The 15160-nt window shown below is 55.9% G+C and overlaps 1 protein-coding gene across 1 annotated transcript; it reads right to left on the bottom strand.

The window, feature by feature from the left end:
- Window positions 1–9: 9 nt before the first annotated feature.
- Window positions 10–14725, bottom strand: ACOT11 (acyl-CoA thioesterase 11). Its single transcript, XM_050306826.1, is given in 18 exon segments — window positions 10–725; window positions 829–898; window positions 900–953; window positions 1029–1160; window positions 1464–1597; window positions 1708–1791; window positions 1877–1943; window positions 2051–2106; window positions 2996–3140; window positions 3238–3357; window positions 3692–3848; window positions 4145–4280; window positions 4519–4620; window positions 4835–4895; window positions 7781–7850; window positions 8718–8916; window positions 10351–10426; window positions 14532–14725. Coding segments are annotated over 18 exon segments (1998 nt in total). The 5' UTR covers window positions 14711–14725; the 3' UTR covers window positions 10–569.
- Window positions 14726–15160: the final 435 nt, after the last annotated feature.

Genomic DNA, 15160 nt, shown 5'->3' with positions numbered 1-15160 from the left:
ATATGGATATTTTTCCTTTCAATGCACTTTTATTGCTACTCCTTCCACAGCCCCATGGGGTAGGATTGCAGCCTAGCAGGAGCATGGGCTGTTTGTCAGCCTTGCCTGGGAAGAGAAGCAGCACCTGGGAAAGTGGGGTTCACTGCCAGCCACCCCTGCACTGAGGAGGGGTAGAGCACCCTCTCCATATCACTGCCCTCTCTCTTCCTTTACTACCTTAAAGGGAACCAGTAATCCCCCACAAAGAACCAGTTAAAAAAAAAAAAAAAACTGGTTTAGTAAGATTTTGGATCATATAAAGATTCAAGTAGCATTAAGAAAACAAGAAATCCAAGTCCTGTACATCAGCTTATAAAATCTCTAAATAAAATTTAAAAAAAAAAAAAAAAAAAAAGAAAAAAAGAAAGAAGAAAAGATATGACATGTCAGTGCAAGGGATGAGGTGGTGCAGTAATGCCCCTCCACCCCAAGCCCCAGGGAGGCAGGGTCTGGGTGCCACCATCCACATCCCCTTCCAACATGGAGGTGTCCCTTCGTCTGTGTCCGTCTGTCAGCAGGGTTCTGTGGCTCTAGAAGTCCTGCAGCCGTGAGATCAGGTCCTCTTTGTTCTTCAGCAGGAACTTCTCGCAGGCTTCGAAGGTGGCACAGATGTCAGAGGACAGCCCTGCCACATTGGTGGTGACGTAGTTGAGGTACCCAGGCATAGCCTGGTTGTAGTAAGCCACCTGCGAGGCACGGGAGATGGTCAGTAGGGGCACGTGGGGAAGAAGGAGCCTCCCCAGTGGAGTGGGGGCAGCACGGCCCCGCAGCATGGTCACAGCATCCCACCTTGCTCATCTCCTCTGACTCCGGCCAAATGCAGAAACCAGAGCAGAGTGTCTCCCCACGCGTGTATTCAGCTCTGGGGGTGGGTGGGCAGTGTCACCGACCGAAAGGCCACCACATAGGGGTCCCTGGGAAGGAGAGAGGCCAGGTGAGCCAGCACAGCCCTGCTGGCAGGGAGCAGGGGTCGGGTTAGGGACAGTTACCCCTTGCTGCAGGGTTTCCGCCGGGATGCCAGGATGACAAAGTCCTGCAGCTTGCTCTCCTGTCTGTGCATCCGGCTCACCACGTGGTAGATCATGTCATCGTCATCCACCTTCTGGACGAGCTCAGCACTCCTGCAAGGGGAGGCAACTGCTCACAGAAACCCCACTGTGCCCCCCCAAATCTGGAGGCTTGCACATGTACAGCCCACCCTGGACTCAAAATATTTTTGGGGACCCAAAATAGATGTTTTCTGCAGCCATCAGCCCAGGTGGAGTCAGGATGGAGACAAACAGTGGAGAGTCTCTAGGAGCAATCACGGCTCCAGGGCAACACACTTGCTCCCAAGAAAGCCCAAAGGGACGCTTAACCACAAGCCTTAAATTTAGGGGTGTGATTTTTGGGAAGGGCTGGATGCCCAGCCCTACAGCACTCACACATAGTGACTGTCCCACTCGTGCCGGCGCCGCAGGTTGGAGAGCAGGGAGAAGGCTTGGCTGGCCGTGATGCAGACGGACATCTCAATGCGGAAGGACAGGAATTTATCCTCCTCCAGCGTGTACATCCTCACCTTGGGGAGCACAGGGCACGGTTGGGATGTGTTCCCCAACACCAAGCCCCCAGGTTGCCCGTGATTTGGGGGCGAGGGGCATCTCAGGGGGAAGGGGCAGGGTTTGGTACCTTTTCCTTTTCCCTGGCGAGTGCCCAGTTTGCTTTGGCTACGAGTGTCTTCAGCGCAGAGACATTGTTGTAGCTCAGATAAACCTGGGGCAGGGGCAGCATGTCAGGGGCAAGAGCAAGGGCAGGATGCTGGGCAGGAGGCAGAGGGTCCTTCAAGGAAGCATCCTACCTTGTTGCTTTGGTCCCAGGGCACAGAGAGTGGCACCTCGGTCTGTTTGCAGGAGACAACGTATTTTCTGCAGAAAAGGAACAGTTTCCCTTATGAGAGGACACAAACCACCCACAGACTGTCCCTGCACCCAAGTGCAGAGTCCTTCTCTCCTCCACTTGCTTTTCTGCTCACCGGTCCAGCCGAATTTTTTTCCTAGCACTGGCTTCTCTGTACCTCCTTTCTCCATCCTGATAAATGGGAAAAGCCAATTAGGTTAATAGGAAAAGGAGGAAAAAAACCCCAGTCATTTATCTTTTCCACCCTTCAAAGGGCTCTAAAGGATACAGGAAACATGTAAAACCCCTGCACTCGCTGGCTGCCACCCCAGCTATACTGCAGTGGTGGTTAGTGATTAATTGTGAGCTATTTGGGCACTGCCACCACGGTGTGATCAATGATGGGCACTGGCACATTAGGGAAAACCCTTATTGTGGCTGCAAAGCTGCAAATAGCCCCTGAAACACAAATCATGTCCCCTTGCACCTGCCAATGTCCTCTCCTGGGGGAATAAAACCCCAAAGAAACCGGCCTATTTTGAAGAAAGTGCTACCGCAGTGTTTTAAAGCAGGCCTGGCTATGAGGTTTCAGGGAGCCTGACTCTGGGCATGAGAGGATCTTCATCAGGGTAGGAGACCCTAGTTTTAAGGCATCCAAAAAATCAGGCAGATGGGCAAGGATCAGCTCAGGGGAAGCTGAGATTGTTGCTGTGCTCATGTGACAGATTTCCTTAAATATTCGGATCTGAGCAAATTATGGATTAGGACACTTTGAAAAGTAAAAACAGTCTCAGAGGTTTGCATTCTTTCCCCTAAATTATGGAAAAAATGAACTGGAATTTGCAGGCAATTCTCTGTTAAGCCTTGCATGGCTAATACATCTCCATCCCCGCACAGGCAAGTGGTTTATTTTATTAGTTATACCGAGCAATCCATTTAATTCACTTGCTATTGAGCAATTTCATTTCCATCATCATAAAACTGCATTTGTTTTGCTGTGAATCTGAGAGCCCCTCAGGGCTGAGCGGGATTCCCAGGGGTCCCACAGAACTCCAGAGAAGCCATCCCTGCCCATCCTTACCCCTGGCTCGGGTGCCACCATGGGCAGCGTGCGGGGCCGGCCCTCCTGGTCCAGCACCTCGAAGGTCATGAAGGCGCTGTTGATGTGCCGTGGGCTGACAGACATCTCCGGGCCGTACGCCTCGGCGCTGACCCCCACCTCCATGCTGCCGGAGAAAAAGGGGTGAGAGCGTGTAAAGCTGTCAGGAGGGTGGGATGGGGACCCCCCAGGTGGGATGGAAACCTCCATCTGCCAGCACCCACCTGTTTTTGAAGGAATTGTTGACGATGGCTTTGAGCACCAGGCGGTCCCCAACTTGCGAAGGTCCCCGAAAGTGGAACATCTCGATGGCCCTCAGTGTGGGGTGGGCATGGCACAGCCGGCTGCAGGGGCAGGAGTTACTCCCCAGCCATGGCCCCATGGCACACCCTCCCTGACCCAGTCAGAACCAAGAGGACCCCAAAAAATGTCACCCCTGCATTTCGATTATCAAAGCCAGCCATGAGAAGGGACAATAAGCCAACCCTTCCCTGGGGTCCCTCAGCTCTACACATCCATGGGACTCCCTGTATGGCATCCCCCAAGGGTGACGTGCTGGGGACCATCCCTTTGGAAGGTACCTACAACCCAACTGCGGTCACACCTCGCCAGACTCTGCCCTGATTGTGTGTCCCCTCCAGGCACACCATCCCCTATACTGAATCCCTCTTGGGTCACCTGGCTGCAATGGTGGCCACATTCTCCATCCAGGCCATGATCTGCCCACCGAAGGTGTTGCCCTGATGGTTGGCATGTGGAGGCAGCACCAGCTCCACGCTCTCCACACGCGTCTTCTCCGCCGGCACTGCCCCGCTGCCGTCCCGTGTCTCCAGCTCTGCCACATCAGGAGAACAGGGTTCAGCGTGTTGGATGACCACTGGGAGCCCTGCTCCCAGCAGCCCACCAGCCCTTTCCCCCTCTCCTCACAGCTGCCCTCCCACTGCATTAACCTGGCACACACTGTCTGGGATGGTGGGGCTGATCCCTACCCTGCCATGACCAGGGCCTGCCCAAAACTCCACATGGTGATCACCACTGTTCCCCACCAGCATCCTGCTGAGGAAAGGGATTGTCACCAGTGGGCATCAGGGCTACTTTGGTGATGGAAACCCAGGCTGTGGGACACGGTACCGGTGTCAGGGGGGCTGCGAGTGAGGAGGTCCTTGAGGGTGTCCTTGTGCACCAAACGCATGCGGCGGCGCTCAGCGGCGATGCTGTACTCGATCTTTTCCTCCTCTGTCTGCGGGGTCAGCGGCTTCAGCCTCACCTGCAAAGGGGATGGGGCAGTGCAGTCCTGCTGCCAGAGGAGGCAGGGCTCCTTCGGGCACCAGCACATGTTCCTACAGCACCGTGTGTCCCACGGGCAGAGCCCCCATGCTGCATCCCACAAGCATGGGACAGGAAGTGTCCTGATGGAAAGCTGGGCCCAGATCAGCCCCAGAGAGGCCATTTCCTTACTGCCTCTGTGCAGAGGACAACTGAGCCCCCTGAGACACCGTGCTCACCTTGCCGCCAGAGGGGTCCTGTGCCACAAAGGTGGCGTACGCCTTGCAGATACTGCAGTGCTTCCCGCTGCACAGATCTTCATAGCTCACCTGGATACCCACCTGGGAGAGGGCACAGCATCCCTGAGAGCTGGCTCTGCTCCCCAGGGAACAACATCCCACCAAGCACCCCTGGACAGAGCCAGCCAGAGAGGATATACACAAGAGGATATATTTTGGGATCAAAGCTGGGAACTGCTGGAGGATTAGGGGATTTGGCACTTGGCTGTGTAGGGGGACAGGGGCAGGGGGCGGAAGGTGGGAGGTACACACCAACCTCCATGCTGGAGTTAAAGGCTCGGTTCACTTTGGCTTTGATGTTGACAACTTGCCCGACACTGAAAAACAGGAACAGGAGAAAGTGCGTGGGGTTACTGGGGGAAAGCGGCCACCAAGAAGCTCCCACTGAGGTGCCACAGCATTATAGCCTACTGTCCACTGTGGTAAGGCTTGCTGGGACTGTGGGACATGCTGGATGGCCAGCAGGACATAGGGACAGCCACCTTTGGGACATGAGATCCCACAGCTGTCCAGCCCAGCTGGGTAATATGTCACCCCTGAGTAGCTGTGTGCAAGTGGGTCCCCAGTCCAGAGTGCTTGAGCAGAGGAGGTGCCCAAGGCTTGCTTGGTACCCGCTGCCCATGTAGGCATGCACACTCCTGCCAGAGCAAACGGCTCCTCCAGCCTTGCATCCACTGTCCTGCACAACAGGAACAGCCATGGGGCCTCCCGTGGGCCCTCAGCCACTGCCCCAAAGCTTCAGGTACCTTGACTGCTCCTGTTCCTCCTCCTCTCCAGGGCCTCCCCTAGAGCAGTGGACACCTTGGGGTACTCGGACATGGCAGGATGCAGGATCTGGCCAGGGGCATTTTGCACCATCTCTTAAATTGAACATCTGCTGGTAGCAAACTGCAGCTGGCAGCAAACTGCAGCTTGCAGAGTCCAGGAGCTCTCCTCTGACAACTTCGGCTCTGCAGCCTAACCTACTCCAAACTGGTACCCACGAAATAAGCAAGTGAAGCTTATTAGTGAGACCCACAGCAAACAGTCTTTAACAAATGCCTTATTAAATCAGGAATATTCCTCATTCCCTAAAAGAGGCCAGTGCTAGAAAAACCCTGGAAAAATAAACGCTGTCACCATCACTGCAGGTTTGCTCCACACAGGGCTCAAAACCAGAAGCAAGGAAGAGTCAGCAAGTGCTTCAGCACTGCAACTTTCCCCTTGCCCTCCGCATGATTTCTGGCTTCAAAGGATCTCTGCTACTCAACACACTGTGCACGTGTGCTCTGGCTGGAGCAGGGGTGGCCTGAGGCTGGGATGGTGCCTCCAGCCATCCCCCAGCACAGACTCTGGGCCCAATGACATGCCAAAACATTAGCAGGGTTACATGAGCAGCCTCCATTCACCATGCCATGCCACGTCAGTGGGGTTAATGCTCCCAACTCACGGCAGAGCTGCGTTAGGCTGGCTGCTCTAGGGCTGCAAACATCCGTACCAGACACCGCTCCTCCCGTCCCGCTGCCCCGCAGGGCTTAGATACAGCTGGCTGGTGCAAAAAGAGAAAGCAAGATGGGAGGAGAGGGTTAGAGGCAATGGAAGCGGCCACATGGATGCTCCGGATGTGTTTGAGGCGAAGGGCATGCAAGGGCAAGGGCTGGGCTGGCACGTTGGCAGCCCCAGATGTAGATACACAGCCCCAAAAATACTCTATCTTCTCTCTCCTTATCAAACAGTACAAGCCAGTGCCATAAAAGCCACAAAAAGCCTGGCTCAAAGGTATGTGCAATCCTCCTGGGAGGCTGCACTTCCCCATGGCAGGGTGGAGGGATGGCGAGGATCTGCTGCACAGCTGATGAGTTTTAAGTTAGTGATGTTTTGGGGTCTCCTCCGTGCCCCCAAGCACCTACAGCTCCTCCCTGCCTCTCCCCCACAGTGGGAGGGCAGCAGAAAGCACAAACAGCTGGGAGAGGAGCAGAGCCAACAACAAACACCACAAAGCTCCTTTGCCTTCCAACATCTCTGTGGGAAATCCCTGCCAGGCCCCTTGCTTGGAGCCTTAAGCTGGACCACAGCAAATGGGATCTGAGCCAGGAGCAGCACAGATTCCCTGACCCTTTGGAGTGGTGCCTGACTCGCCCCTGAGGAGGGACAAGTGCTTTTCAGAGCTTGATGTAATGCTGTGGAGCAGGCCTTGCATCTGTCATCCTGCTCCCAAAACCCATGGGGAAAAGCTTCCCAGGGAAAGCTGCTCTGGGAGCTGGAGCCACGTGGCAGCATATCAACCCCAGTGGTGCCACCTCTGCCACTGGAAGGTGGTACCAGGGCTGCACCACATCCCCACCCTGTGGATTTGTCATGGAGCTGAGCCCAGAGCAACGGGCAGCTCATCCCCACCAACCTGATATGAGAGGGCAAAAGTAGGAGTTCAGCATTTCCTGGGAATGACGGTGAAACCGAAGAGTGAGTCGGACTTCCTGGGGTCAAATAAATCAGTTGACAGCTGGGGACCCCAGTGCCAGCCCTGGGTACCCAAACTGGTCCCTGCCCCAGCAGGCAGATCTGCACAGCAGGGAGTGGCTGGACAGTATGGATCCTATACTGCAAGGGATCCCATACTGCATGGATCCTATACTGCACAGATCCTATACTACCTGCAGGGATGCACAGAGAAATGTTGTCCCCTGCCACATGGCAGCCCTGGGGGAACAGCACCCAGGGGCTGCCAGGACAAGCCTGGGAGGGGAGTTTGGCCAAGCAAAGGTCAGCCTGATGCATCTCACAGAGTGATGTGCAGGGAGGTCCCACCTCCCCCAGCACTCGGTGGGTGGGGGAGGACCACCACGCCCCAGCCACCCACACGGCCACTAGAGAGGCACGATTTGCAAGATTTGAGTTTTCCAGAGCACTAAATCAGAGTTGCTTCTTAGACAAAGCCAGGGAGGAGCTGGCGTTGGGGGAAATACCGGGAAGCCAACCCAGCAGGAGCTCCCCAGGGGCCCAGACAGAGGATAAATCAGAGCAGACAGTCGTTCCTCAGCCCTGCGGCAGAGACGGAGCCTCAGTCCCTGGCTGCCCTGTGAGCCTGGCACTGCCACCGCATCTCCTCCTCTCCCAGGCACGCTGCTCCCAAATCCAGCCCCACTGTCCACGTTGCACCCGGCAGATGGGAAAAACCCCTCCGTTTCCTTGCGCATGCCCTGTTGGAGCGTGGAGTATTTACCTAATGGTATGCTCAAAATAGATATCATCCATGGAAGCCGTGACGCACGGGCAGCCAGCGTGTCTCTCGGCTGGAAAGGAAAAACAAACTGCATCAGCAACCTGCAGCAACACACCGAGGGTGTGAGGGGCACGTGTGTGCCACTGCCCCATGGCTGGTGACACCGGTGATACCCCAGCCAGCATCCCTTCCCTGATCATCTGTCCCTTGCTGTGTTTGCAGGGGACAGGAGTGGGATTTGGGGTTTCTTCTCCCACAGCAGCATGGATTTGCAGATGTTCAAAGGTTTGGAGGGTGTGCTGCGAGTATAACTGGGAAGGACATTGTCCTGATGTTTGCCTTCCCTCCCTGTGTTTGCAGCTGTGGGGATGCAGCAGCAGCTGATACCATCTCCCCACACACAGCAAATATTTTAAAGCCGCTCCACCCGTCTGGCTTTCCCTTGGGACTCCAGGAACCTCAGACTGTAAATCTGCTCTGGGAACCTCATCAAATTGCAGAATTGAACTTGTTTCCTGTCATAACCTCCCTGTGCTTGGTGGGGCAGCCAAGCTGGTGAGCTCCATCACTTCCCACTGAGTGGAGGAGCTCATTCCCTTCTGGCTGCTGCTGGGATGCTGGGGATGTCACCATCCTGGTCTCACCATGCCCTGCACACCAGCCAAGGAAAAGGGCAGCATTTTGAAAGAAGCTGGCGTGGATTTTGATCTGTCCCTAAGCCAGCATTGCATGCTGCAGTGCACGTCTCCTCCCCTTCTTGTTTGTTCTCTAATTACTCAGCAAAATGGCATGATGTGAGGTCCCCAGCTGGCATCACTCTGAGGGACAGTGCTGGACTGCCAGGCATGTTGCTGATGAGCTGGCTTCTGGGGACACTGCCTGGTCATTCCCTCCCAGCCCAGCAGGACAATGGCTCCAGAGGGAGAGGATGGCTTACCGGAGAGGCAGGCAGCCGTGTCGATCCACTTGAGCAGCTGGCCAGTGCTGAGCTCGTTGCGGTGGTTGGTGTGGCAGGGCAGCACCAGCTGGCTCATCTGCACCTCGGTGGGGTTGCGGGCAGGCAAGGGGCTCGCCATGGTCCCCGGTGCCTCCTCCCGCTCCCCTGGCTCCTGGGCACGTGGTGGAGAGGTTGAGCCCTGGTGGGACGAGAGCTCTGTTTTAACCAAACCCCCAAGACAGCAGTGACCATGCAGCCCACTCCCCTCACTGAGCCAGAAGAACCTCAGCCCTGCATATCCCCAGACACCACCAAAACCCACCCAGTCCTTGCCAAATACATAGTTCCCACAGCCAAAAGGAAAAAAATCCCCTTAAAATAAGCTCCATGGTTTCCAGGCCATTTATCACCCAACCCCACTTCTTCCTCCCAAAATCCGGCAAAACCCCTCCCAGAGTCAATCAGTTCTCTGTGAAGGAATTTTTCTCCCCTAACAGCTTAATTTTTAGGGTGCTGCAGCACAGGGTGGGTTCACTCTCCTGTGGTTGGGTAAGTAGCGGTGCTCCACACTTTCCACCAACACCCCCTTTTGCCAAAGGAAACACTGAAAGCTATGTGGTACAAGAAGCAGAGGAGAAGCACCCTGGGCAGTAAAATATGTTCCCTGTTGCTTGGCCATTTGCTGGGCACAGAATAGCTCCCCTGGCACCCTGGTGCGAGGCAGGATGGGAGACAGAAGCTGCTACTGTGGCGGTGCTGGCAAGGAAAATAGCTGATGAGATGTCAAGTGAGTCGTGTTACACAAGGCGTGAACTCAGTTAGCCCAGTGAGTAATTAAGGAGACTTGAGGAGTTGTCTGGGCTTCGTCACAGCCCTTCCTTCCGCTTTCTGCTCCCTCTGCGGCTCCTGCTCACAGCACTTGTTGCGAGAGTCCCACTGCAGCAACCTCTCTGCCCTTTGCTTTGCCTGGATTCTTTCAAAGACCGGTTCATGCTGAAAATGAAGCCTTCCCGACTACCCTGAGCTCATTGCCTCTCAGAATAGCATTTTTCTCCAGCGGGTCAAACCTCTGTTTCCATAGCTACTGGTACACGACATCCCAGGAACAGCACAAACCTCTCCTCAGCAGGGACAGAGGCAAGCACGCCAAGCCAAGCCTATGCTAAAGGGCCCCCCATCCCACAGTGAGATGGACTCTCAGTCACCAGAGCCCCTCCAGCGGGCTCCAAACCCCTCTGTGAACCTCCCGGACTGCTTCCCAGTGTGCAGAGGCGCCTACATGAGTACCACAGAGCTATTTAAGGAAGCCAGCAGGCTCCAGGGTTCGAGCCAGCAATGCAAAGAGCTCCAAAGCCTCCTGCTGCAGAGCGAGCAGACAGCCTGGCCAGAGATCCCAACGGTCATTTTCCTGGTGTTTGACATTCCTGAATTTTAGGGGAAAAGCTGCTACCCATAGGAAAAGCTCTGACTCTGAGGTAGCCAGCACATGAGCAGTGATGCTGATGGGAAGCAGATGCAACTGGGGCCGGTGCAGGTCTGAGGGCAGCTCCTGGCACAGGATGGCATTTGCCTTGGTTAGTAGCCACTGGCACAATGGGGAGCCCCGGGGTTAGTTGCACGGCATGGGGGGTACCTGGAGGCCATTGCAACAGAAGTTCAAGATCTCTTCAGGGACTATAATATTCCCCTTGACCATTTTTAAGAGACACCTGGAAAGCAGAAGAGTGGCTCTGGTTACAGTAGGATTGGCAGATTGGGAGTGGCTGTTTACCAGCAGGGACAAGGCAGTGTGTGTGTCCGATTGTCACACCCTGTCCCCACATTCCATGCTGATGTCCCTCCCCGCACCTCTTACCCCTCACCAGAACCTATTAGGGGGCTGCCAGAGCTGAAAAAGAGAAGGGCAGAACCTGGGCTAATGCCTGCCATTCCTTGGGGGTCAGGACCCACGGTCACCGGCTGCGATGAAAGAACCCAACTATTTTGGGGTGCTGGACCTAGCCCAGGGCGCAGGGTCATGGCCCATCCCTCGGTCAGTGATGCTGTGTCAGTGCTTCCTCGTGTTGCTACACGTGAGAGAGGACTGTGCCTTGAAGCTCCCCTGGCCAGAGTGGTGACACCACCGCAGTCACAAGACAGCCAGGAGCATATTTTTGGCGGTGGGCAGGGCTCAGGCTGCTCACGGGTGGTACCAGGGGCAGCAAATGGGAAGCGCCCGATGGCAGCAATGCTGCTGTGCTCTGCTCCAGCCCCTCTGCCTCTGAAGCCCTGGCATTCCCCAAGGGCACTGTGTGTCCTTGGGCACCCTCAGGCTCCCAGGCCACATGCACGGTGACTGGGTCCCAGCTGGACAATCTTAGTGACATTGCAAGGAAAGGCAGAGTGGGAGCTGCAGCAAAAACAAGTGTAAGGGGCTTTATATTTACAGTTTACTTTCAAACACAACACCACCAGGCCCTTGGCGTGCCTTCAGCTTCCCAGCACACCTCCCTCTCCCACGCAGGTACAACCAGGCTGCTGGAGGCAGTAGCTCCTTTTGCAAGGCGTGGGATTGACTGATTTCGGCATGGGGTTAAAAAAGTGGAAGCTGCAGGTTTGCCTCCTGTGCCCTCAGCCCTTTGCAGGAGCTGAGGTTTGGGCATCACACAGTGTTGGTGCAAAATGAGGGTTCTCAGGTCACCTACAGATGCAAATGGCAGCACTGAGCCTCTCACAGCCTCCCACCCTTGCCCCGGTGGCACCGTGTTCTGTTTTCCCAGCCCCAAGACCTCTCCAGCTTTGTTACGGAGGCCTGGGAGCTTCCTTATTGCTCACCTACCCTTGCAAGAGCCTAGTGTAAGGGTTACTCTCCTGTTTAGCAAAATGGGTTCGCTCCCTAATTGCAGGGACAAGCGGTGGCTAGGGGCGGTCCTGTTACACCCCACAGCCACAGCAGACAGCGCCAGAGGGACATTCCTTGGAAACCCAAACCTGCTCCTGGCTCGGCAATCGTGTCAGCTTGTCCCCTGGGTTGCGTTAGCAGGAGGGGGAAAAAAACAGAGCTGTCTGCTTTGCATCATCCCCCTGTTATTTCCCAGGCAGCCCCAGCCCACGCTCCCACCCTGGGGAAGGGGAAGCGCCCCAGCCACGCTCCAGAGACCCGGAACCATCCAGCCAGTGGGTATTTATGGAGTATTTGTTATCGAAACTAAGCGAGCAAGTGTCTGTCCTCATTAAAATCTTCAGCCTCACTCAACTGTCACATTTTTAAAGCTGTTGACTGATGCAGCCCTCAGGTCACCATGGCAACGGGATGCAGTACCCAGGCGATGATGCTCTTACTCTGTCACCCCTCGAGTGACCCACTTCTATCCAAAAAAAAAAAAAAAGTTTGCATTAGGAAAAAACCTCTTCTAGTATAATATTTTTCTTGCCTCCTGCCACACTCAGTTCCTGTGCTGCTGAAGGCATAAGGAGTCCACAGAGCAAACCAGGAAGGGCACGGTGGGGGAGACATTCCAAGGGATCTGCAAATACCAGGGGAGAGGGATCCCAGAGGTCTCCTATTCCCTGTGTTCCACAGTACCAAAACACCCATAAGCTTTAGGGAAGGTCTCTGCTGCCGAACTGGGTGCCAGCCTCTTGGGAAATCATGTGGGGACCACAAGCTTGAAACCCTGATGGGTTCCACAGCCCCTGGGGTGATGCCAGGCAGGGATGCAGAAGAGCAGTTGTACCTCAAATCCTTAAGCCCACTGGAAGCAGGGGGTTTGCTTTAGCCACTCCCAAGCAGTGGATGAGAGGGAGGGACAAGGGATACTGGGGTCCCCTGTGTTGGGCTGTGGGGGGCTTTGGGCAGAGTGGGGTAGCCTCACACCTTAAGCCATCCCTGCTTGCCCTCAGAGCTCTCCCACCAGCCCACTGCTGCCTCCCAAACACCTAATCCCCTTTTTCCTGGCCTGGCTCTGTCTCCTACTCCCACCCCAGCCCCTGAACCTTACCCCTCCCTGGAAATATCTGAAGGAAAAAAAAGGGGAGATAGGGGGGAGAAAAGCAGTGACAATGAAGTTCTCATGGGGGATTATCGGTGTATAATTGAGCAATATCCATGGTAACAAGCAAATCTGCACGCGTTAAAAAATTAACCTGACCTACTTTGGGAAATTCTGCCATCTCCACAGGGCAGTGAGGGCTCTCCATCCCCTGAGACCCAGTTTGATGGTCCCAGTGCCAGCCAAAGCCCTGGTGTTCCCAGGAATGAGACAGGCAGGTTTTGTGCAAAGGGAGATGTCCCTTCCAGCAGGACCCCCACTGGTAAGTGGCAATGGAGACACCCAGTACAGCTCAACTCCATCACCCCATGCCCATCAGGATGGTGTGGGCTCGCCAGGATGAGAACCAGTGGGACAAGAGGGACTGAATTGCTGGGTCACAGCACAGCTGAGGAAACACAGGTGAGGAAACATGGGGGTTCCCTGCAGTGGTTCTCAGTGGGACTCCAGGAGGGCAGCCAGCCCAGGAGAAAGGCCAGGGCACCCTGCAAGTGGCTTTTTGGCACCGTACGTCATGTTTCCCTAGATTTCACGGAGCAGAGCCAAGTATGAGGCCAGGAAAGCAAAAACCAAGGGTGAAAGGCAACGTGGAGACACGGGATGACTCCACTTACAAGGGGTCAGGGCTTTACAACCATCACCCATGGGAAAGCTTAACTCAGGGTGAGTGCAGCAGCCCTCACATCCCTCTCCATCCCTGGGTGAAGCGTCCCCAGCCCTGGCCATGCCCACAGCCCCATCAATACTCCTGCCCAGATGCTCTCTGCAGCTCCCGTGAGGCTCTCAGGAAGGCTGGTGCCGCTTTGGCAGCACAGGGGTGAAGTCCCTCAGGGAGCGTTGCAGGGGACAAAGGTCTGGCTCTGACCCAGGGGTAGAGCAGAGCCACATGTCACCCTGGTACAACTGCAAACACCTCCAGGGCCAGAATTCACACGCATGGGGACACCCAATAGCATTGCCCAGCCCAGGCACCTTTGCCCTGCCACCCACGGTGTTCCCAGGGAAGAGATTGCCATAACATCCATACAGCCGTAGTTAAGACCACCACAGTCAAGCTCACCAAGTTGGAGACCACCACAGTGGAGACCTAGATGGTGCAATGGTTTACACCCTCGTGGGTCTCCACTGTGGTGGTCTCCACTGTGGGGGTCACCATGGTTGAAACCCCTGGGTTGAAAACTACCCAGGTAGACACCCAGGAATGCAGTAGTCTCTGCCGTGGTGGTCTCCATCATGGTAGTTACCGTGGCCAAGACCACCTCAGTTGAGACCAACGGCGTGAAGACCACTGCAACGTTGTGCCACCGAGCCACCCACACTGCCCCAACCAGCCCCAGCACACCCCTCTGCCATCCCCGCACCGCCACCATTCCCCACAGCCCTGTGCCCATGCTTCCCAAATATCTGCCCCTGCTTTTAAGCAGGAAAAAAAAAAAGCTGATCCAAGCCAACCCTCCCCCCGCTGTCCCTTTTGCAGCCGGAGGGTGCCACGTCCCCATTGACAAGTCGCCAGTGCCGACCGCGATGGAGCATCAGCACAGCTCACTGCAAACCCCACGGGCAAGAAAGCATCACCCGAGTGAGCAGAGGGGCACAAAGGGCTTTGACTCCACACACTTCCCCCTGCCAGAGCTGCCCAGCGCCGACGCAAGCCAGGACAAGCCACCGCTCCGCTGCCCGGAGTAGAACTCTCTGCAGCAGCGCCAGACTCTGGCTCACGCTCACTCAGCAGTGGGGTTTCCCCGCCTTGTCCCCACCGTCCCCGGCTCCCCTCAGCCCTCACCTCAGCCAGAAGAAGCTGAGCATTTGCGGGAGGTGTCGAGGCGATGGCTGGCTCGGAGGAGAAGCGTCCGGACACCTGCGCACCCGGCCGGCACCGGGAGCGGGCGTCGAGGCTAGGCTGGCGCGGAGCCCTGGGACGGGGCCAGCGCACACCCCCTCCCGCTTCCTTAATATGGTCATGCATAACTTTTCTTAAGGTAGCGCTTGGCAGATCTGCTCTAGCCTGGAAAATGGCCGGCGCTCTGAAGGCTGGCTCTGGATGCAGGAGGGAATGTGTCGGGCTGGCTGCAGAGCCAGGGAGCGTGGCGGGAGGCAGCGGAACGCTGCCAACAGCTCTGCGGAGCAGGGTGCTGCCGGCTTCCTTCATCTCTCCCCAGGGAGCAGACCCTGGAATGAGGTCCTGGGTCCCCTCCCCAGCCCACTCATAAACCCCTCTTCTCCCCCACCACCCCAGTGAGGGGCACTCAGTTAAACTTGCCTGAAAATATCTGTGTTTTCCCAGGAGCCGCGGGCACGGACACAATGCTGGGAAAGCCTCAGCAGACTTCTCCAGAGCCACTCCAATCCACACAGCTGCTCCCTGGCTCTTCTGCCTATGAAGTACCTTTAACAGGGCTTATCACAAAAACT

Source organism: Myiozetetes cayanensis, unplaced genomic scaffold (genome assembly GCF_022539395.1).
Source record: "Myiozetetes cayanensis isolate MyiCay16 unplaced genomic scaffold, myiCay2020 scf12, whole genome shotgun sequence".
Taxonomy (NCBI): domain Eukaryota; kingdom Metazoa; phylum Chordata; class Aves; order Passeriformes; family Tyrannidae; genus Myiozetetes; species Myiozetetes cayanensis.
This window is presented reverse-complemented; position numbering and strand designations above follow the sequence as displayed.